The 24,526-nt window shown below is 21.1% G+C and overlaps 1 protein-coding gene across 1 annotated transcript; it reads right to left on the reverse strand.

The window, feature by feature from the left end:
* Window positions 1-21,487: 21,487 nt before the first annotated feature.
* On the reverse strand, window positions 21,488-22,799 carry LOC122510271. Its single transcript, XM_043624780.1, has 2 exons — window positions 22,571-22,799; window positions 21,488-21,901 (listed from the first exon to the last, which is right to left on the reverse strand). The coding sequence occupies exons 1-2, from the start codon at window positions 22,780-22,782 to the stop codon at window positions 21,556-21,558; spliced, it is 558 nt and encodes a 185-aa protein (XP_043480715.1). The 5' UTR covers window positions 22,783-22,799; the 3' UTR covers window positions 21,488-21,555.
* Window positions 22,800-24,526: the final 1,727 nt, after the last annotated feature.

A 24,526-nucleotide genomic window follows, 5' to 3' on the forward strand; every position in this document is an offset into this window, starting at 1 on the left:
AACATAATTGAATTTTGTGATAAGAATTTTATTACTTTTGAAAATAATTGAATTTCTGCAATTTGTAACTTCTTCAAAATTCAATTTTTTTAGTCTTTTTAACTAAAATTCTTCTATAAATCCATTATTTTTAATTATCAATTAAAAATACATTGACAAATTTAACTAGTTTTAGAAGATTTTGAATTATTAAAATTTTTCAAAAATCTAAGTTCATTAAAATTTCTAAATTAAATTCATTCAACATTAAAATTTTATAAAATTTCAAATTGAAACCGTTTGAAGTTAATTTATTTATGACAATTGTGCAACTCTTTTAAAATTGAATTAATTTTGAAATATTTAAGTAAAATTATTTATTAAATAATTTTATTTGTTTTATGATAGTTGTTCAAGATTTAAGTTATTTAAAAAGAAATTTTTGTCAGAAATTGAAAAAATTGAAGGTTTTGTATTAGAATTCGTGGTAATTTTATAGTTTATAAGTCAAACAAAAAAGACACAAAAATTCAGAATTTTCTTATGAATTCTAAAAATTTAATTATTTTCAGAACTTTTAATAAAAATTCCTGACATATCTCTGAATTCCCTATGTCAGAATATACGATTATTATAATTATAATAATATATATTCCAATTCATATTTTATTTTTATAAAAAAAAATTTGAATTAAAAACTCTTACGTTCTATTATTTTTAAAATTGCTAATTTTATTTTTAAAAAGGTGAGTGAGTTTAATCACATAAACTCAATAAATAAGTAAAATGAATACTCAATAAAGAAATAAAAAGAAACCAAAACTCAATAACGAAATAAAATAAATTAACTTAATAGAGAACTAAAATAAATAAACACAATAAAGAAAGAAAATAAATAGACTCAATAAATAAATAAATAATAGAAAAAATAGATCACCTTCCTCTTTGCGAGTAATTACTTAAAATGTCAAGCTCGTACAAATCTTTAGGTTGACATATTTCAGAGAGAAGCATTTCTTGCGTTTTTAAAAATATTTTACGCCTCTTACAAACAATTATTATTTTCACACTTGCCATTAGTGTTGATGCTGAGTATAACAAACTTTGCGATAATGATTCAATATTTTCGTGTTTTTGAAATAGACGCATAGCAACAATGCAGGCGAATATTGAAAATACTGTTATTATAAAAGTGGAATAAATTCGATAGAAGAATAATTTCCAATTTTTCGTCCATTCTGCTGGTGTCCATAGGCCAACGAATTTGAAAATTGTCAAGGAAAATTCACCCAGGTAAATTGCTTCTCTATTTTCATCTAACATTTTCTAACTGCCTGCGAAAAATTTGTATCTAAATAAATAATAGTGTTCAACCTTTACTTATCGTTTAAACAATTTTTAAATATTTATTCACTCCGCTATGAACAGTTTTTATTCTTTTTTTTTTTTTTTGTTGACACTTAAGTTTTGCTTTGAAATTATTAATTTAATTATTAATTTAATTAATTAAAATAGTTTTACAAAAATCATCATGTATGTTAGTCGCTTGCTTTCCCGTTAGGAACTGAGTCATTCGTCTTTATATTTTTTTTATTTCATGTTCCTTCTTCCTTTTCCTTCTAATTTAGCCTTTACTTTTATTTCAAATTTCTTGCGATGCAACAAATAGAAAAACTAAAAGTTTCTCGAAATTATAATTTTTTTTCTTGAAAATTATCTTTACTATAAATATTTTTATTTGAAATAAATTATTTAAATAGAATATTTAAATAGAATATTTAAATAGAATATTTAAATAAAATATTCAAATAAAATATTTAAAATAAAATACATTCAAAATTAATGCAAAGAAAATATACTTATTTTATCCATAAAAATATTTAATATGATTTTATACTATTTCCTAAATCAACAAACATTTATTTAATAAGAACTCATTTTTTTTATACAAGTAAACATTCAAAATAATCAAGAGATTGATAACGAGAATATAATAAAGTTTTTGCAGTGCACAGAAAAAAAAACTGTTCATAAATTTCAAAAAAATATTTTACAAAAATAATTCTAACAAATATTGTTAAAAAATTGTAACAAAAAATTGTAAGTAAAAGTTGTTACAAATAAATTGTTAAAAAATTGTTTAAAAATTGTTTAAAAAAATGTAAAAAATTGTTTTAAAAAACTGGTAACAAAATTTGCCAATGAAGATTAAACCAGAACACACGAACCATAGACAATTTAAATGATATTCATATACCGATATTTCTAAGTTCGTTTTGCGAATTATTTTTAGAAGAAAATATTCCATCATTCTACGCAAGTCTTATTAAATATTAAAAAACATTAATTTACCACCATTATGTTAATTCTTGCCTTCTAATATTTTCCCCAAGAATAAAACATAAGATAATTGATATTTCATACAAAAAAATAAGTCTAAATGAAAAAAATACTGCAAAATAAGTTTAGGGTATTTTTATATTTTGTAGTTGCGAATAAGAAAAAAAGAAATAAATTACTGGTTTGTTACAATGAGAATATTTTAATATTCAAATTGTCTTGATTGTACAGAATGAACAATGCTATTTTTTTCTTCGCATTTGTTGCAATATTGAAGGAAAAAATAAATGTCAAAATCAATTTCAAATAATACGTTTGATGCACAGAAAAAAGAGACTTTTATCACATTTTGAATTATTAATATATATTGAGACTGTAATAGAATATTTTTTTTTATTTATTCTCTTTTCTAACTTTTTCAATAAATTGTTCGAGGAATTATTAACTAACGAGAAATTCAGAGTAGGAATGACACAAGTTGCGCGAAGAAAGTAAGAAACTAAATATGAAAAAGAAAAACTACGATCAGAATTATTCTCAAGTGAATATAAAGAGAAGCTCAAGAGTTGAAAATAGTTTTACTTAATTCGTCTAGTTTGAAAGTGTAATTTATTTTTAAAATTTTATTTTACAACATTATTTCTAAAAATTTTTTTTTTTCAAACTTTATTTCGAAAATTTTACTTTCAAACTTCATTTCAAAAATTTTTTTTTCAATTTTTATTTCAAAAATTTTATTTTCAAACTTTATTTCAAAAATTTTATTTTCAAACTTTATTTCAAAAATTTTATATTAAAACAATATTTTACAACTTTATTACAAACTTTTTTCAAACTTTATTCTATTTTAAAACTTTCTTTCGAAAATTTAATTTCTAACAATTTTAAGTTCAACGTAAAGATAAATTATTTTCCATATAAGAAAGTTTAAATGTCGACAAGTATATAATTCTTACGGAAATGTTGGACGAAAATGAAAAAGCAATTTCCGTGGGTGAATATTCGTTGACAATTTTTAAAATTACTGGCCTATGGACACCAGTCGAGTGGACGGAAAATTGGAAATTATTCTTCTATCGAATTTATTCCACATTCATGATAACCGTATTTTCAATATTCACCTTCATAGTTTGTATGCGTTTATTTCAAGAGCACGAAAATATTGAATCATTATCGGAAAGTTTGTTATTTTCCTCGACAACAATAATGACAATTGTGAAAATAATAATTGTTTGTAAGAGGCGTAAAATATTTTTGAAAACGCAAGAAATGCTCCTCTCTGAAATATGTCAACCCAAAGATTTGAACGAGTTTGAAATTTTACGTAATTACTCTCTAAAAGGAAGGTGATCTATTTTTTCTATTTTTTAAAAATATTTGTTTATTTATTTTTATTTTTGATGTATTATTTATTTATTTATTTATTTATTTATTTATTTATTTATTTATTTTATTTTCTTATTGAGTTTATTTATTTTATTTCTGTATTATTTTCATTTATTTTATTTCTTTTTTTGAGTTTATTTATTTAATTTCTTTATTGAGTTTAGTTTGTTTATTTATTATACTTATTTATTGAGATTATGTGGATTGAATTAAAAATGACATTTTCGGTATAAAAATTAATTACCAATATTATCAGAGAAATTTTTTACAAAAACAAATTAAATTGTATTTTTTTCGTGCATTATAGGAAGTATTCTTTGTGTTTTCTTATGGCAGCAACTATGGCAGGAATAATGGTCCTTCTAGTACCATTTGTATCAAAATCAAATAGAACATTACCATTTCCAGTTTGGACAAAATTTTCTCTTGAATCTAATCTCACATTTTTTTTACTATATTTTCAAGAAATAATTGGTTGTACAATGATTGTGCAAATTAACGTGGCAGTTGATACATTGGCAATAGCAGTTTTACTACAATTGTGCGGTCAATTGGAAATAGTGATGTACCGTTTGAATTTACTTTCGAAAATTCCCGAAAATATTAATCACGTGAAATATTATCAGGAACTTGAAATTTTTAAGCAATGTTTAAAAAGACATCTTCATTTGTTTGCGTAAGTTATAATAATTTATTTACATTTGTTGTAAACGAGACAAGCCCTTTCTATATTATAATGTGTATAAATAAATAAATAATATTATTTATGCAAAAAAAGTAAATAAAAAAAAAGATAAAAATTTTTACAGTATTAGTGACAATATAAATAAACAATTTGGAATTTCGATTTTTATGCAATTTTTCGCTTCAACGATAATTCTCTGTACAATTATTTATAACTTGTCGAAAATGAGTTTAACTAGTCATCACAGTTGGTTAATGATATTTTGCGCAAATTCATATACAATACAAATTTTCATCTACTGTTATTTTGGTCAACAAATCACTGAAAAGGTATAAAAAAAGGAGAAATAATTGACAAATTTTTCCTTTCTAATTAAAATAAATTTTTTTTTCTTTTTAGAGTTCGGAAATTGGGACAGCAATATATTTTCTAAATTGGAATTCATTAACAATTAGATCAAAGAAAAGTCTGATTATTTTAATGATGCGAACTGTGCGGCCAATAAAATTGTCTGCTGCTTCTGTTATCGTCATGTCATTAGAAACTTTCATGAAAGTTTGTATAAACTTTTTTCCACTTCAATTTTTTTCAATTAATTTTTCTTCAATTTATTTATTCATACATATAAATAATAATGGTACATAATAAATAATAATAATATAATTTAGTATAAAAAAAAGTTAAATTCGTATTTGTTATTTTTTAAAATTGTGAATTTTATTTTTAAAAAAAATAAAATTATTAATTACTTCGGTCAGACGATGAATTTAATTCCAATAATTACATTAAAGAAATATTAATATTTTTGTTTTCTTAATTTTTCTGGTAAACCAAAAATTTTATTATTTTTTTTAAAATATATTTTTACTGAATGTTAGATATAATTCTTTTCATTTCAGATATTAAAAGCTTCCTATTCGACATATAATTTATTGAAGAATAGTTCAAAATCTAATTGAAAAGAAACGCAGAAAATAAATCGAAAATAGATAGTACTTTTTTATGTACAAATTATGTAAGGTATCTATAATTTAAAAAAAATTTTATATCTTTCTTATTCGTCACATACTTTCATTTTAATTTCACATTTTAATTTTACATTTTAATTTCTTTTTTCAAAAAATTCGTTTTTTATTCTTATACTAATAAAAAGTTTTCGATATGCCTGACTAAAATTGACTTCTACAACTGAAGATAAAAAAAAATTGTATTAAAACTAAAACTATTTGCATGAATTAAATATTTATTTGAAGCAAATAATTTTTATTTGCAGTAAGTAAATATTTATTGTCAGAAACAAAATATTTGTTGATTTAGAAGTTAAAAAAAATTAAATGAATAATTACATGTAGCAAAAATTTTTTTTTGCATTAAATAAATATTTACTTGTAGGAAATAATTTTTATTTCCATCATTTTGTTGATTCAGGAAATAAAATTAAAATATAATAAATATTTACTTTTGTAGCAAAAAAATTTAATTTGCATCAAATAAATATTTATCTGTAGTAAATAATTTTTTTTTGTATCAAATAAATATTTTCTGCTTTAGGAGATAATATAAAATCAAATAGATATTTATTTGCAACAAATAAATACTTATTTTGCATTTAGGAAAAATTTATTTGTATCAAATAATTTTTATTTGCATCGAATAAGTATTTACTTGTATATCAAATATTAGGGTTCGTGGCAAAGGGCCGAAACTCTTATAACGAGACACGGGCGTAATAATTGATGCCAATTTATTGAGTTTCATAATTTCACACAACATTTGTAATTTATTTAAATAAATTATTATTATTCTACAAAAAAATTTAGAATTTATATACAAAAAGTAAGTCTTTTAAAACCTTATTCTATTCCATAATTAATTCATTAAATTTAAATTTATCATGCAATTATTATTCACAATTACTTAAACAGTTAAACTAAACATTAAATTAATGACAATTATCAAGAGTAATTGAAGTGAATAATTAATTCATTCAGAATTAATTGAATGAAATAGGAAAATTAAAAAATAATTCAAAATACCTTTTTGGAGATTTGTTGCCCGAAATAACAGTAAATAAAGATAAATAAATAACCAACTGTGATAATTAGGTTAAACTCATTTTCGATAAATTGTAAATAACTAGATACAAAGATCAATCTTTTTAGGCGAAAATTTGCATAAAAATCGAATTTCCAAATTGTTTATTTAGATTTGCACCAATTCTGTAAATTTAAAAAAATTCACGTGTAATTTTTAGGTAAATTTATTACACAAGAGAGAAATTAGGTAAAAAGTAAAAATGAAGTAAAATGTATAAATAAAGTAAATTAAGAATTAAGAAAGAATTAAAAAAACGAAAATTTAGATAGAAAAGAAAAATAAAACTTACGTGTATAATTCGTCTCTTTATAAAAGTGAACCAATTCATAATTATCATTATTATTATTAGCATCATGAATATTTTTATTAACAATTAATCAAAAGTTTTCTATATAAATAATATCAATCTCTATATAAAAAATATTAATTTCTACAAAAAAAAATACCAATAAACCAGAATAACAAATATTGTTACAAAAAATTGTAACAAAAGTTGTTCCAAAAAATTGTAAAAACAAAGTTGTTACAAATAAATTGTTAAAAAATTGTTTTAAAAAATGTAAAAAATTGTTTAAACCAAATCACACGAACCATAGACAATGTAAATGATGTTCATATACCCATTTTTCTAAGTACATTTTGCGAATTATTTTTAGAAGAAAATATTTTATCATTCTGCGCAAGACTTGTTGAATATTTAAAAACCTTTAATTTACCACTATTATTTAAATTCTTGTCTTCTAATATTTTCTCCGAGAATAAAACATAAGATAATTGATATTTCATACAAAAAAAAAATAAGTCTAAATGAAAAAAAATACTGCGAGAAAGTTTAGGGTATTTTTATATTTTGTAGTTGCGAATAAAAAGAAAATAAATAAATTACTGGTTCGTAACAATGAGAATATTTTAATATTCAAATTGTCTCCATAGTATAGAATGAACAATGTTTTTTTTTCTTCGCATTTGGTTACAATGTTGAAGGAAAAAATAAACGTCAAAATCAATTTCAAATAATACGTTTGATGCACAGAAAAAAAGAGACTTTTATCACATTTTGAATTATTAATATATTGAGACTGTAATAGAATATTTTTTTTTATTTATTCTCCTTTCTGACTTTCTCAAATTATTTCGAGGAATTATTAACTATAACGAGAATTGACACAAGTTCCACAAAGAAACTAGGCAGAAGTATTAAAAAAGAAAAAGAAAAACTACGAGATCAGAATTATTCTAAACTGAACATAAAGAGAATTTTATTTTCAAACTTTGTAATAAAATTTTCTTTCCAATTTTTATTTTAAAAATTTTATTTTAAAACTTTATTTCTTCTTTCAAACTTTATTTTCATAAATTCTTTTTAAAAACTTTACTTCAAAAATTGTATTACTTTCTAATTGAGAAAGGATTGCATTTTATAATTTTATTTCGAAAATTTTATTTTAAAACACTATTTCAAAAATTCTGTTTTAAAACTGTCTTTCGAAAATTTTAGTTGAAAAATTTTATTTGAAAAATTTTATTTAAAAAATTTTATTTGAAAAATTTTATTTAAAAAATTTTATTTGAAAAATTTTATTTAAAAAATTTTATTTGAAAAATTTTATTTTCAACGTAAAGATAAATTTTCCATTTAAAAGAAAGTTTAAATTTTGACAAATATATATTCTTTGGGAAATGTTGGACGAAAATAAAAAAGAAATTTACATGGGTGAATATTCGTTGACAATTTTTAAAATTACTGGCCTATGGACACCAGTCGAGTGGACGGAAAATTGGAAATTATTCTTCTATCGAATTTATTCCACATTCATGATAACCGTATTTTCAATATTCACCTTCATAGTTTGTATGCGTTTATTTCAAGAGCACGAAAATATTGAATCATTTTCGCAAAGTTTGTTCTTCTCCTCGACAGCAATATTGACAATAGTGAAACTAATGATTGTTTATACAAGACGTAAAATATTTATAAAAACACAAGAAATGCTCGCGTCTGATATATGTCAACCAAAAGATTTGTTCGAGATTGAAATTTTACGTAATTACTCTCTAAAAGGAAGGTGATTTATTTTTTCTATTTTTTAAAATTATTAGTTTATTTTTTTTATATTATTTCACTTATTTATTTTATTTATTTTCATTTTAATATTTAATTTATTTATTTTTAATTTTTATGTATTATTTATTTATTTTATTTCATTATTCAGTTTATTTATTTCTAATTTTTATGTATTATTTATTTATTTTATTTCTTTATTCAGTTTATTTATTTTTATTTTTTATGTATTATTTATCTATTTTATTTCTTTATTCAGTTTATTTATTTTATTTCTGTATTTATTTTTATTTATTTTATTTCTTTTTTGAGTTTATTTATTTTATTTCTTTATTGAGTTTAGTTATTTTATTTATTTTACTTATTTATTGAGTTTATGTGATTAAATTTTAAAATCAAATTTTCGGTATAAAAATTAATTAGCAATATTATCAAAGAATTTTTTTTTGAGATTAAATTGGATTATTTTCGTAAATTATAGGAAGTATTCTTTGTGTTTTCTTATGGCAGTATCTATGGCCGGAATAATGGTCCTCCTAGTACCATTTGCATCAAAATCAAGTAGAGCATTACCATTTCCGGTTTGGACACCATTTTCTCTTGAATCTAATGTCGCATTCCTTTTACTATATTTTCATGAAGCAATTAGTTTAGTAATGATTGTGCAAATTAACGTGGCAGTTGATTCATTGGCAATAGCAGTTTTACTACAATTGTGCGGTCAATTGGAAATAGTGATGTACCGTTTGAATTTACTTTCGAAAATACCGGAAAATATTAATCAGGTGAAATACTATCAGGAACTTGAAATTTTGACGCAATGTTTTAAAAGACATTTTCATTTGCTTGCGTAAGTTTTTATAATTTATTAATTTTTTTATAGACAGGACAAGCCCTCTCTATAATATATAAATATAATTATATATTTATAAATATAATGTATAAATAAATAATATTTTTTATACAAAAAAGTAAATACAAAAAAAAGGGTAAAAAGGAAATAATTTTTTTAGTATCGGTGACAATGTAAATAAACAATTTGGAATTTCGATATTCATGCAATTTTTCGCCTCAACGATAAGTCTTTGTACAATTATTTTTAGCTTATCGAAAATGAGTTTAAGTAGTCATCACAGTTGGTCAATGATATGTTGCGCAAATTCATATACAATACAAATTTTTATCTACTGTTATTTTGGTCAACAAATCACTGAAAAGGTAAAAAAAAAAGGAGAAAAAATGACAAATTTTCCCCTCCTAATTAATAAAAAAATTTTATTTTGTTTTTAGAGTACGGAAATTGGGACAGCAACATATTTTCTAAATTGGAATTCATTAACAATTAGATCAAAGAAAAGCTTGATTATTTTAATGATGCGAACTGTACGACCAATAAAATTGTCAGCTGCTTCCGTTATCGTCATGTCGTTAGAAACTTTCATGAAAGTTTGTATCAATTTTTTTGTCAATTAATTTTTCTTCAATTTAATTTGATAGAAAAAAAAATGCAATTCGTATTTGTTATATTATGTGAATATTAATATTTAAAAAAAAATAATAAAATTTTTAATTACTTTTGTCAAACGATCAATAATAAAAATAAATAAATAAATTAAATAAATTTAATTCAAATAATTATATAAAAGAAATATTAATATTTTTATATTAATTTTTCATTTTTTAATTGATTTTTTTTCTGTTAAAATAACAATTTTATGATTTTGTAATATATTTTTACAAATTTTAGATACAATTCTTTTTATTTCAGATATTAAAAGCTTCCTTTTCGACATATAATTTATTGAAGAATAGTCAATAAATCCATGTGTAAAGAAACGCAGAAAATAAATCGAAATAATAGTTCTTTTTTAAGTACAAATTATGTGAAGTATCTATGATTTTCTTAAAATATCTTTCTTATTCGTCACATATTTTTATTTTAATTTCTTTTTTCAACAAATTTGTTTTTTTATTCTTATACTAATATACTAATAAAAAGTTTTCGACATGCCTGACTAAAATTGACTTCTAGAACTGAAGACAAAAAAAAAATTGTATTAAAACTAAAACTATTTACATGAATTAAATATTTATTTGAAGCAAATAATTTTTATTTGCAGTAAGTGAATATTTATTGTTAGAAACAAAATATTTGTTGATTTAGAAGTTAAAAAAAAAGTGAAATGAATATTTTTTTGTAGCAAAAAATTTTTATTTGCATCAAATAAATATTTACTTGTAGGAAATAATTTTTATTTCCACCATTTTGTTGATTCAGGAAATAAAAAAAAATATAATAAATATTTACTTTTGTAGCAAAAAAATTTAATTTGCATCAAATAAATATTTATCTGTAGTAAATAATTTTTTTGTATCAAATAAATATTTTCTGCTTTAGAAGATAATATAAAATCAAATTGATATTTATTTGCAACAAATAAATACTTATTTTGCATTTAGGAAAAATTTATTTGTATCAAATAATTTTTATTTGCATCGAATAAGTATTTACTTGTATATCAAATATTAGAGTTTCGTGACCAAGGGCCGAAACACTTATAACGAGACCCGGGCGTAATAACTAATGCCAATTTATTGAGTTTCATAATTTCACACAACATTTGTAATTTATTTAAATAAATTATTATTATCATTCTACAAAAAAATTTAGAATTTATATACAGAAAGTAAGTCTTTTAAAACCTTATTCTATTCCATAATTAATTCATTAAATTTAAATTTATCATGCAATTATCATTCACAATTACTTAAACAGTTAAACTAAACATTAAATTAATGACAATTATGCATAATCACCTGAATAATTATTATTAACTAATACATTTTTTTACGTTTGTTTCCTCTGTTTCCCAATTTTTCAATTGTTGTTGTTTAACGCTGTTTTCTCTCCTTTTATTTCCTTCTATTATTTGGTAATTAATTATTTTTTAGTAAATTATATCCCGAATAGGATGTTTTTACTATCTGAAAATAGAAGTAAACATTAGAAAATTAAAAAAAAATTTCCTGTAATGTAAAATAATATTTGATCAATTTTATTAGAAATCATCTATTAAATGAAAGTATATTATCAAACAATGTATTTAATTTATTTACAAACTTTCATGAATGTTTCTAATGACATGACGATAATCGATGAAGCAGTCAATTTTATCGGTCGGACAGATCGTATCATTAGAATAATGAGACTTTTCTTTGTTCTTATTGTTAATGAACTCCAATTTAGAAAATATATTGCTGACCCAATTTCCGCGCTCTAGCATGTAAAAATTAAATTTTTCAATAAATATTTCGATATAAAATTTTTAAACTAAAAATTTAGAAGTCTTAAATTTATTAATTCGAGTTAATAAATAAATAGTTCAAAACTAAGTAAAGTAAATAATCAATTAATTTAACAGTAGTTAAAGTGAACTTTTTTAATTAAAATTAGCAATTTTAAAAATAATAGAACGTTAGAATTTTTAATTCAAATTTTTTTTTCTAAAAATAAAATATGAATTGGAATATATGGTTTTAATATTATTTATTATAATTATAATAATCGTATATTCTGACATAGGGAGTTCAGGGAAAAGTCAGAAATTTTTATTAAAAGTTCTGAAAAAAATTAAATTTTTAGAATTCATAAGAAAATTCTGAATTTTTGTGTCTTTTTTGTTTCACTCATAAACTATAAAATTACCACGAATTCTAATACAAAACCTTCAATTTTTTCAATTTCTGACAAAAATTTCTTTTTAAATAACTTAAATCTTGAATAACTATCATAAAATAAATAAAATTATTTAATGAATAATTTTACTTAAATATTTCAAAATTAATTCAATTTTAAAAGAGTTGCACAATTGTCATAAATAAATGAACTTCAAACGGTTTCAATTTGAAATTTTATAAAATTTTAATGTTGAATGAATTTAATTAGAAATTTTAATGAACTTACATTTTTGAAAAATTTTAATAATTCAAAATCTTCTAAAACTAGTTAAATTTGTCAATGTATTTTTAATTAATAATTAAAAATAATGGATTTATAGAAGAATTTTAGTTAAAAAGACTAAAAAAAATTGAATTTTGAAGAAGTTACAAATTGCAGAAATTCAATTATTTTCAAAAGTAATAAAATTCTTATCACAAAATTCAATTATGTTCAAAATTTACAAAAAAAATCTTGACAAAATTCCAATTATTATCTTTATAAATAAAAAAATTCTTCTTCAAATTTCAATTATTTACAAAAATTTTAATAAAATTCTTGTTAAAATTTAAATTTTTTTCAAAAATTTTCCTCATTTCAATGATTTTTAATATTTACTATTTTAATAAAATTACCCAAAAGAATTCAATTATTTAAAAACAATTTTAATAAAATTCTACACAAACATTTAATTATTTTCATAAATAATAAAAAATTTCACAGGAATTCAAATATTTACAAATTTTTTAAAAGTTTCTTCTCAATAATTCAATTACTTTTAGAAATAATAGAACTCATCGTAGAATTTTAATTATTTTTAATACAATTTTAATCGAATTCCTTGAAAAATGTAACTATTCTAAAAAATTTTATTAAAATTCATCAAAAGAATTCAATTATTCAAAAATTTGTTAATAAAATTCTTTATAAGAATTAAATTTTAATAAACATTCAATTATTTAATAAATAATATACTTTTGTATTTAAATAATTAAATGGTCGTAGAATTTTCTAATAAAAATTGATTTGAAAATGAATTTTAGTTTAAACTTTAGATAATAATAGAATATGAAAATAATTTTTAAGAAGTTACAGTAAAAATATTCTTCAAATATAAAATAATGATTTTAACACTCGATCCTTTTTAATTATTAAAACATAAAGAAATCGATCACTCCCAGTATTCGACTCGGAGCAATCGATATCTTCATGTTTTATAACAATATTTTTAAAGTTGATTAATTTCAAAAAAGTTTGAATTTGGAATTTTTGAAATTCTTAATTCCTATGAAAAAATAATAATAATAAAATATTTAAAGTATTTAAAAAAGAAATTATTGTTTTCGAATAATTTTACAATTAAAGATATTCGTAAATAAATTTAACGGAACATTTTTTTCAATAAAATTTTTTCCTTTATTTTCTAAAAATTCAAAAATTTTCAGTTTCATTTTCAATAAAATTTTCTAATTGACAAATATAATTTATAAACATGTTTTTTCGTTTATTTTCAAAAAACTTTGAATTTTATTAAAACAATTGAAATTAAGAAATAGAATTGATGCAAATTATTTTCTTATGTTTGAGAATTTTTTAGAAAAATATTAAGAAACGGGAATATCTCATGTTTTTCTTCCCAAAAGGAAAAAATGAGTTTGTAAACAATATTGTTATTGAAAAATAAAAATTATGCATAAAATGGGTATATTTCCTACTTTTTGATAAAAATTTGTTATCAATTAATAATTTTCTAGTATTTTTTGTAAATAAAAAGGAGAATAATTTGCATAATAATTTAGATCAGTCAAATGAAATTTGTTATAGAAAAAAGCATATACCTAATAAACAAAATGGGTATATTTTTTATTTGTTAATCATAATTTTAAAAAACTTTCTAATTTGTAATATAATTTTATTATAAATCGTGAAAAAATACCTGCATATTTTCGATTTGTCAAACAATATTTTTTAAAGAAAAAAAAAAATAAAAGCATACACAGAAACTAACTTCAAACTGCGGACAGAATGAGTGAAAGAATGCGGAGATTAATATATAGTTAATTAATTAATTGATTAATTAATTGATTAATTAATTAATTGAAAATACCTTTTCGGACATTTGCTGTCCGAAATAGCAGTAAATGAAGATTTGCAGTGTATAACTGCCTGCACAAGATATCATTAACCAACTGTGATAATTAGTTAAACTCATTTTCGATAAATTGTAAATAATGATACAAAGAATTATCGTCGAGGCGAAAAATTGCATAAAAATCGAAATTCCAAATTGTTTATTTATATTTTCACCAATTCTGTAAATTCAAAAATATTTACGTAAATTTCAGAAAAATTTGCGCAAGAAAGAAGTTCACTCAGAAGTAAAAATTAAGTAATGAAAAAAAATGAAGAATTAAAAAAATTAATAAAGAAAAATTTTTCTCTATTAATTTTTTTATCATACTTTTAATAGAATGAAAAATAAAACTTACGTGTGTATATAAAGATGACGCATTATACAATGACGGGTAATTTTACTTTCTTCGTAAAATTGGACCAATTTAAAATTATTAATATTGTTATTATCATGATGAATATTTTTATTAATGTCATCAATGCTTCTTGATAATTTTGAAAGTGAACCCAAACGATAAATCAGTATTTCCAATTGGCCACACATTTGTAGAAGAATTGACATGGCCAATGTCTCCATTCCCACATTGATATTAATAGTGACAATTATACAAATTAATTGATGCACATATGATAATGAGAAAACAATAGTTGATTCCAGTGAAAATGGTGACCAAGATGGCATGGGAAGAGTTACATTTGGAAGTGTTGCCAATGACGACAGAAAAACCAATGTCCCCGTTATATTTACTGCTATCGCATAATTAATCGAAAGTTTTCTATATAAAAAATATCAAATAACAATAATAATTAGTAGTTGAATAAATAGTATTAATTCAATTCACCACTTGGTGTGGAAAGAATTTTTTTTAATTCTTTTATTTTTCTATTTTTTTTTCATTTGTTTATTTTCCTTTTTATTATTTTTTTTTTATTTTTTATTTTCTTCTTTGTTGTTAATATTTTTCTATTTTAAAAATTATTTTTTTAACTTTTCTATTTTTTTCTTTTTATTTTCTTTATTTTTTTAACTTTTTATTTATATTTTATTATTTTTTATAGAAAAATAAAATAGATAACAATTATTAGTTATTAATAAATTAACGATTCAGTAGTAAAATAAATATTATTAATTGAATTTATCATTCGGCGTGACAAAATTTTTTTGTTACTTTTATTTTTTTTATTTTTTCCAGAAAATTTCCAATAAAAAATATCAGTAAACAATAATAATAATAATAATTAGTCGACAGAAATTAATTAATTATATTGAAAAAAAAATTGAAAAAAAATTTGTTGAAATGCATTTTTTTTCGATTTAATATTTAATAATTTTTTATTATTAGTTTTGTAAAAGTTTGAATAAGAAAAATAATTAAAAAATTAAATAAATATATTTAAATTTTTATTCACCTTCCTCTCAATGAGTAATTACGTAAAATTTCAATCTCATTAACATCTCGCGGTCGACATATTTCCGACACAAGCATTTCTTGCGTTTTCAAAAATATTTCACGTTTCTTAAAAATAGTCGCAATTTTCAAGGCACTCATTAACATGGTTGCAGAATAAAATAAATTCAGTGCAAACGTTTCAGAGTCATTTTGTTTTTGAAAAAGTTGCATGAAACAAGAGCAGGTAAACAATAAATATAGTGTTACAATAAAAAATGAATAAACCCGATAGAAATAAAATTTCCATTTTTTTCTCCATTCAACTGGTTCCCAAACACCCGAAAATTGAAATAATGCCAATGAAATTTGTCCAGTATAAATTTCTTCTCTATTTTCGTCAAACATTATTACTAATATTATTATCTAATCGTATAAAAAAATAATTTCAAAAAAGTAAAAAGTTCTATAGAAAAAACTTAATTTGTAGAAAAAATCTCTTGTGAAAAAAATAGAAAACATTTAAACATAATTTTTCGTTTAGCAATTATTTTAAACTAGAGATGAGAAATGAAAAATTTTACTCTGTATAGAAATATTTTTTTATTGCAATTTTTGAAATATTTTATTTTGATACTGTTTTTTTTTTTTGTTACTGGTTAGTTTTTTCGCGAAACTTGTGTTATTTCTACATTGAATTTCTCGTCGTTGGTTAATAATACTTGGGGACAATTTGAAAAAGCAAGAAAAATGAAGAATGATAAAAAAAAATATTCTATTATTGTCTGAATATGTTATTAATAATTGAGAAAATATGAATGCACGAAACGTATTATTTGAAATTGATTTTGACGATTATTTTTTTTTTCCTTCGATATTGTAACAAATACGCTGATAAATTGCATTGTTCACTCCACATAATCAAGACAATTTGCATAATAAAATATTTTCATTCTCCGTTAAATTTTTACAAACCAGTAATTTTATTTCTTTTTTTCCCTGACTATATACAAAATATATAAAAATATCATAAACTTTTTTTTGCAGTATTTTTTCGTTTAGACATATTTTTTTATTTATGAAATATCAATTATGTTTTATTCTCGAAAAATGATAGAAAACAATTTACGTAAATGATAGACATATAAATAATAAAACTTGACTTGCGCACAGTAATAATCTTAGAAAAAAAAGACATACACACAATTTTTTTTATGTTAGTTAAAAAAAAATCTTTTTCTCAACTACTATAAAGTTTTTTTACGTTTCTCACTTAAAACCAATTTTTTTTCTGTTTATACTTTCTTGTAAGGATTTTTTTATTGAAGAAAAATTCTCCTGTAAAGAAGGCGAAAGAAATTTTTTCCTTCTTTAGTGGATTTGTTCGTAATTTCAAAAACTGATTTTCCTTAAAATTCAGATGGAAATTATATCAGTAAACTGTACACTGAATATGATAGTCGAAGAATCTAGAATTTAAAAAGAAAAGAAAATTTGCAAAATCATTGAAAATAGTGAAACAAAATTTATTTTTAATTAAAATCACACTTTTTCTAAAGATATCAAATTGATAAAAAAAAGTATAAAAATTACACTACACTTTTGATTACATTCCAAAATATATTCTTAGAAAAACTGGAAATATACAATAATAATTATAACAAGATAATTAATATCATAATTAATAAAAATTTAATCATTAATAATGTATAATAATCATAATTAATTAAATTGCAGAAAATTAAATTTTCAAATATAATTCAATTGAATTCAAATCTAAATAAACAAAAGAATGAAAAAAAATCAGAATTAAAAATTTACTTTTTTTGTATAGATTTTTTTTTAATATAGAAAATCAACGAACCATTGCGAAAGTATCAATAGACATTGGTGCAAACCATCCGGCATTAAAGATTATTGGTTTTGAGCAACGTCTAATTATTTGTATTAAATTTGTTCTCGATTTATTTGATAATAAAATCCAATTTGACATGTACACTGCATTGCCGATATCTTTGCTCTAAAAAAATATTTACAAACGTAAATAATTACATCTATTTTCATAATAATACAGAAAAAGGTAATTTTATATTAAAAGAATTTTTTCAATTTCCTTTGTCTCATTATTATTATTTTTGTTTTTGTTGTACTCTTTAAATTTGGATTACTAAAAATTTAGTAAAATTAGTATAATAAATAGAAATCAAAAAAAAAAAAAAAAAAAAATTTGTTTCTACTACTTATTTTGAAAATTATTTTAATTTTCACTTTTTGTCTGACTAAATCTGTTTCTAATACTTATTTTGAAAATTATTTTAATTTTCACAGTTTTGTCTGACAAAAATCTATTTCTACTACTTATTATTAAAATTAATTTAATTTTCACAGTTTTGTCTGACTAAAAATTGTTTATACCACTCGTTTACAAATTTAAGGTTTTATTTTTAATAGTAAAAATTTTACTATTTATTAGTAAAATTTACTAATTAAAATGCAAACAGTCAGTCACTAATTCAAATAAGTAAACATTTTTATTAATTCAAATTTAGTGGGTGATTATAATTATTTCTTAATTTTCTTTGTAGTATTGTAATTATTTTGATTACCTTTTCTATTACCATATTTCCATGCCAACAGTATATGGAGATTTGAAAAAGAATACTCAATAGTGAAAAAATCATTGTCCAAAATTGTTCGGAAGTTACTTTTATTGTTGCCAGTAAATAAGAACTTGTACAAACGTCCATTGTTGTTACGAGGACTTGAAAGAGAAATACAAACCAGTAGATGTCGTTGAATTTTTCTCCAAATCTGTAAAAATCAAAAAATTTTATTCTTTTTGTGTACATTTATTTAAAACAAATTTGCTAAAATCGTGAATATAAATTACTTAAATTAAGTGCTTAATAATATGTTCTACTTTAAATGAGGTGGAATTATTTTAGATACAGTTTTGTCTGACTAAAATTTATTTCTACTACTTAAATTTTTAAATTGAACTAATTTTTATAGTTTATTGTGATATTGTCTGACTATAATTGGATTGTATTACTTAAATTTTTAAATTGAATTAATTTTTAGAGTTTAGTCGGACTGTAATTTGTTTTTACTACTTATTTTTACATTGAATTAATTTTTATAGTTTAGTCTGACTATAATTTGTATTTACTACTTATTTTGAAATTTAATTCTGATGGTTCGTTGGACTTAAATTTGTTTCTTCTACTTTTTTTTAAAGTGAATTTTTACAGTTTTGTCTGACTAAAATTTTCTCGTACTACTTGTTCTTAAATTAAATTAATTTTTAGCTTTGTCGGACTATAATTTGTCTATACTACTTGAATTATTAAATTGAATTAGTCTGACTATAATTTGTATCTACTACTTATTTTTAAAGTGAATTTTTACAGTTTTGTCTGACTAAAATTTTCTCGTACTACTTGTTCCTAAATTAAATTAATTTTTATCTTTGTCGGACTATAATTTGTCTATACTACTTGAATTATTAAATTTATTTAGTCTGACTATAATTTTTATCTACTACTTATTTTGAAATTTAATTCTGATGGTTCGTCTGATTATAATTTGTATCTACTACTTATTTTTAAAGTTGAATTTTTACAGTTTTGTCTGACTAAAATTTTCTCGTACTACTTTTTCTTGAATGTAATTAATTATTAGCTTTGTCGGACTATAATTTGTCTATACTACTTGAATTATTAAATTGAATTAGTCTGACTATAATTTGTATCTACTACTTATTTTGAAATTTAATTCTGATGGTTCGTTTGACTTAAATTTGTTTCTTCTACTTATTTTTAAAGTGAATTTTTACAGTTATGTCTGACTAAAATTTTCTCGTACTACTTTTTTTTGAATTAAATTAATTTTTAGCTTTGTCGGACTATAATTTGTCTATACTACTTGAATTATTAAATTGAATTAATTTCTATAGTTTTGTCTGACTATAATTGGTTTACACTACTTGAATTTTAAAATTGAATAAATTTTTAGAGTTTAGTCGGACTCTAATTTGCTTTTACTACTTATTTTTTAATTGAATTAATTTTTATAGTTTAGTCTGACTATAAATTGTGCATACTACTTATTTTAAAATTTAATTTTGATTGTTTGGTCTGACTTAAATTTGTTTCTTCTACTACTTTTTTTTATAGTCAATTTTTACAGTTTTGTCTGATTAAAATTTTCTCGTACTCCTTTTTTTTAAATTAAATTAATTTTTAAGCTTTGTCGCACTATAAATTATCTATACTACTTGCATTGTAGTTTTAATTAATTTTGCTAATTAGGTCTGATTTAAATTTGTTTCTTTTTACTTATTTTGAAATTGAATTTTTAGTATTGTAATTTTGCTTGACTAAAATTTGTCTCTACTACTAGCTCCAAAATTAAATTTTAATATCAGTTTTAAATAATACAAAATTTGTCTCTACTACTAGTTATTAAATTTAATTTTTCAAGTTTTGTCTGACTAAAAATTGTTTATACCACTCGTTTACAAATTTAGTTACTTTCTGCAGTTTAGTCCGACTAAAATTTGTTTCCACTACTTATTTTGAAAGTTATTTTAATTTTCACTTTTTGTCCGACTAAAATTTGTTTCTACTACTTACTCTGAAAATTATTTTAATTTTTACTTTTTGTCTGACTAAAATTTGTTTCTGCTACTTATTTTGAAAATTTTCTTAATTTTCACTTTTTTTTGACTAAAATCTGTTTCTAATACTTATTTTGAAAATTATTTTAATTTTCACAGTTTTGTCTGACAAAAATCTGTTTCTACTACTTATTATTAAAATTAATTTAATTTTCACAGTTCTGTCTGACTAAAAAATTGTTTATACCACTCGTTTACAAATTTAGTTACTTTCTACAGTTTGGTCCGACTAAAATTTGTTTCTACTACTTATTTTGAAAATTATTTTAATTTTCACTTTTAGTCTGACTAAAATCTGTTTCTACTACTTATTTTTTAAAAATTAATTTAAGTTTCACAATTTCGTCTGACTGAAATACGTTTCTACTAATTATTTTTAAATTGAATTAATTTGTTTGCAATCTTGTCTGACTGAAATTCGTTTCAACTACTTCTTAAATTTAATTAATGTCTAATTTAGTCTGATTTAAATATTTGCTTCTACCACTTATTCTGAAATTTATTTCGGTACTTTTTGCAGATTTGTCTGACAATAATTTATTTCTACCACTTGTTTTCAAATTTACTTATTTTTTCAGTTTCGTCTGACTAAAATTTGCTTCTACTACTTATTCTTGAATAAAATTAATTTTTATAATTTTGTCTGACTAAAATTTGTTTCCACTACTTATTTCTGAATAAATTTAATATTTACAGTTTTGTCTGACTAAAAACGTATTTTACTACTGGGGCACAATAGAACCACTTGCAAAAAAGTTTTATAATGACTTTTACAATTCCGTCTGACTAAAATCGACGTTTACTACTTATATTCAGTATTTATTAACTTTCCTCTCATTTTCTGACCGAAAAATAATTTTAACCTTCTTTTTCTGACCGAAAATAACTTTAACCCTCTTTTTCTAACCGGAAAATAACTTTTACCCTTTTCCGCCGACCAAAAAATAACTCTAACCCTTTTATCTTTGACCGAAAAATAATAAAATCTAATTTTTCTTTTTGTTTTTTGTTTCAGAGGTTGGTGTAAAATCTTTAAAAAAATTTTTAATCACAAAATATGGATTAGAAAAAAAAGTGTGGGATGAACACTCACATGTACATGGATTGATGATGCTGCACCCACATACCAATATTATTTTCTCTTTTTTGGCGAATATCGCCATAAATCTTTGTCTCCAATGAGAGATAGGGATATTTTTGCATTCGATGCATTAAAATTTCCAATTGCGAACAAAGTTGCAGCATCATTGTCATGGCAAATGTATCAATTGCTATTGTCGTCTGTCCAGCGCCAAAAGAGCCAATAGTCTGAAGTCCATAAATCATCCAAAATGACAGTCTTTTCTCAATTTCACAAGGCATCCATGCCTTATAAGGTAATACTCCATTATTATTTTGTATCAAAGGTCCAATTGCTTTCAATAATATTGTCGTGCTACCCAGAGCGAGAAAAATAATTGTTCCATTTCTATTCAAAAATTTCAGCGTGAATTTACTTTATTTCAATTAATTTTGAAAATAGCCACCAAAAATTAATTAATTTCTTTTTAAATGCTGTTCTTAAAATTAATTTTTAATTTAATTTTTATAATTCTTTGTATCTTAATAAATTTGTATAATAATTTTTTCCAAATCTATTTTATAATCTCTACCAAATTAATTTTTAAAACTATTTTATTGTAAATTAATTTCTATAATTATTTTTTTCTTAATCAATTTCTATATCCAATTTTTTCCAAATCTATTCTATAATCTCTACCAAATTAATTTTTATAACTATTTTATTCTAAATTAATTTCTACAATTATTTTTTTCTTAATCAATTTCTATATCCAATTTTTTCCAAATCTATTTTATAATCTCTACCAAATTAATTTTTAAAACTATTTTATTCTAAATTAATTTTTACAATTATTTTTTTCTTACTCAATTTTGATAGAAAATTAATTTTCGATGTGTCATTTTTTCTAAATTAATTTCTTTTTATTGAAAAAAAATGCTTTTGTTAATTTGAAAAAAAGCAAAAAAATGAACATAAGCTAATGAAAAAAAATATATATAAAAAGTATTTAATTATTTTATATAAAAATATTTATAAATAAACCTTGAAAATTTGTCGAATTTCGTTTGAATTTTAACTTCAGCATCATCTTGTGGATTGAATTTCTCATCAATTAGCATATCAATTAATTCAATAATTTGATTTCGTTTAATAAATAAATTGCCTATTTTAATTGACGCGCAAAGCAATGCGAGTGCATAGAAAAAATTTTCTGTAAATTCCTCCAAATTATTATTGTAACGAAACAAATACATAATTGTTGTTAGTGTAAAAAAATAAGTGACAAGAACAATGAAACAAGTGAATATTTTATATAATATCAAATATATTTTAGATGAAAATTTCGGTCTCCAAATACCCATATATTGTAGAACAATAATTGAAAGTTCCGCTCTATACATTATTATGCAATGTAAAAAAATATTTATTTATTTATTTGTGTAAAAAAAATTCTAATTTCAAAATTTCTAATTTTTACTGAAACTAAATATTAAATAAATACTTAAAAAGTACCTCAAAAAAAAAAAAAAATTATAATTATAAAAACTAAATGGAAACGGAATAAAATCAAAACTAGGCAAAACTAAATTTTAGAAGAAAATGGAAAAAAATATTATTGTTAATAATAATATAAATTTAATAATAATAGTAATAATAAAATATTAATAATAATAATAATTATAATAATAATAATAATAATAATAATAATAATAATAATAATAATAATAAAAATTATACTAATTGTAATAATTATAATAATTATAATACAACGGTAACAAAAGTAGTAGTAATAATAATAATAACAATAATAAAAATAATAAAAATAATAATAATAAAAATTTTAACTTAAAAAAAAGAAAACTCGACACAAAATTGAAAGTGAAAACTTTTTTGTCGTAACGCCAATAAAAATTGAAAGATTTGAGCGAATAGTATTTTTTCATATACAAGAATATGTTTCATGGAACTTGACTTACTTAAAAGTGTGGTACAACTATGTTCCATTGACTATGTAATGTAGTAAAGTTGTTTTCCGCAAACGCGTCGCATTTTCTCTCCCCTTCATTAATAATTTCATATTCTAATATAGTATATCTTCGATATCATTTTCATTTCATTTTATTTCAAGGAATTCTTAATCGTCGAGTTGTTGCAATAATTTCACAAAATAATGGAAACACTGTCGTTATAGAATGTCTTGAATAATTTCCAACAGTAATTTGCATTTAAAAACTTTTAACAAGCGAAGAGACATTTTCTCTCTTTCATTTTGCAGTTTAGTGGTGCATAACTTATTATTCAATAATAGGGGAATTTTTTTAAGATGTGTGTTGAGAAATACTTAGAGAGAATATTATTTCTGAGAAATTGTATAAAAAGTTTGAGTTTGTGATACTGGAAATTTAAACTAAAATAATTTTTCTATGGATAATTTTCTTTTATAATAATTATAATTGTATTAAAATACAATAAATGGATTATTATTAGTAATAATAACCGATAATAAATAATAAATGAAAATGAATTTATGATCATAAAAATTATAAACGTAATAAAAATATAATTTAAAAAAGAAATAAATAAATTTTATTCATTTGAACATTACGAACTTTATGGAACATAAAAATTCTAAATTGTAAGTAAACTTCTCTTTTAAAACTTTCAATTTTTAAATTTGTTTGTTATATTTATAAAAAAAGTGTAAAAAATAAATTCTGACAAAAAAACTCTTTTTTTTTCTCAAAAATAATCTCTTATTTCTCTTTTTTTCTAAAGAGAGATTTCTCTAATATTTTCTAAACTGTAAATCAATAAATTTAATAAACTTAATGAAAATAAATAATTTAAAATTAAAAAAAATCTCTCGTCACCAGAGAGAAATTTATTTCATATTAAGAGAGTATAAATGTTAACAGTTAAACTTTGTTAAATTGTTTTTTACATTAGGTATTTATTTTTTTAATTAATAATAATCTTTTTGCTTTTCTCCATTTTTAG

This window comes from Leptopilina heterotoma, unplaced genomic scaffold (assembly GCF_015476425.1).
Source record: "Leptopilina heterotoma isolate Lh14 unplaced genomic scaffold, ASM1547642v1 Lhet_68, whole genome shotgun sequence".
Taxonomy (NCBI): Eukaryota; Metazoa; Arthropoda; class Insecta; order Hymenoptera; family Figitidae; genus Leptopilina; species Leptopilina heterotoma.

Bases quoted from the DNA above. Each gene is read 5' to 3' on its own strand.
- LOC122510271 (XM_043624780.1), bottom strand. From the start codon at position 22,782: ATGTATTTGTTTCGTTACAATAATAATTTGGAGGAATTTACAGAAAAT. The intron at 21,902-22,570 runs GTTTATTTATAA...CGCTCTGGGTAG, and splicing joins AAATTCGACAAATTTTCAAG to CACGACAATATTATTGAAAG.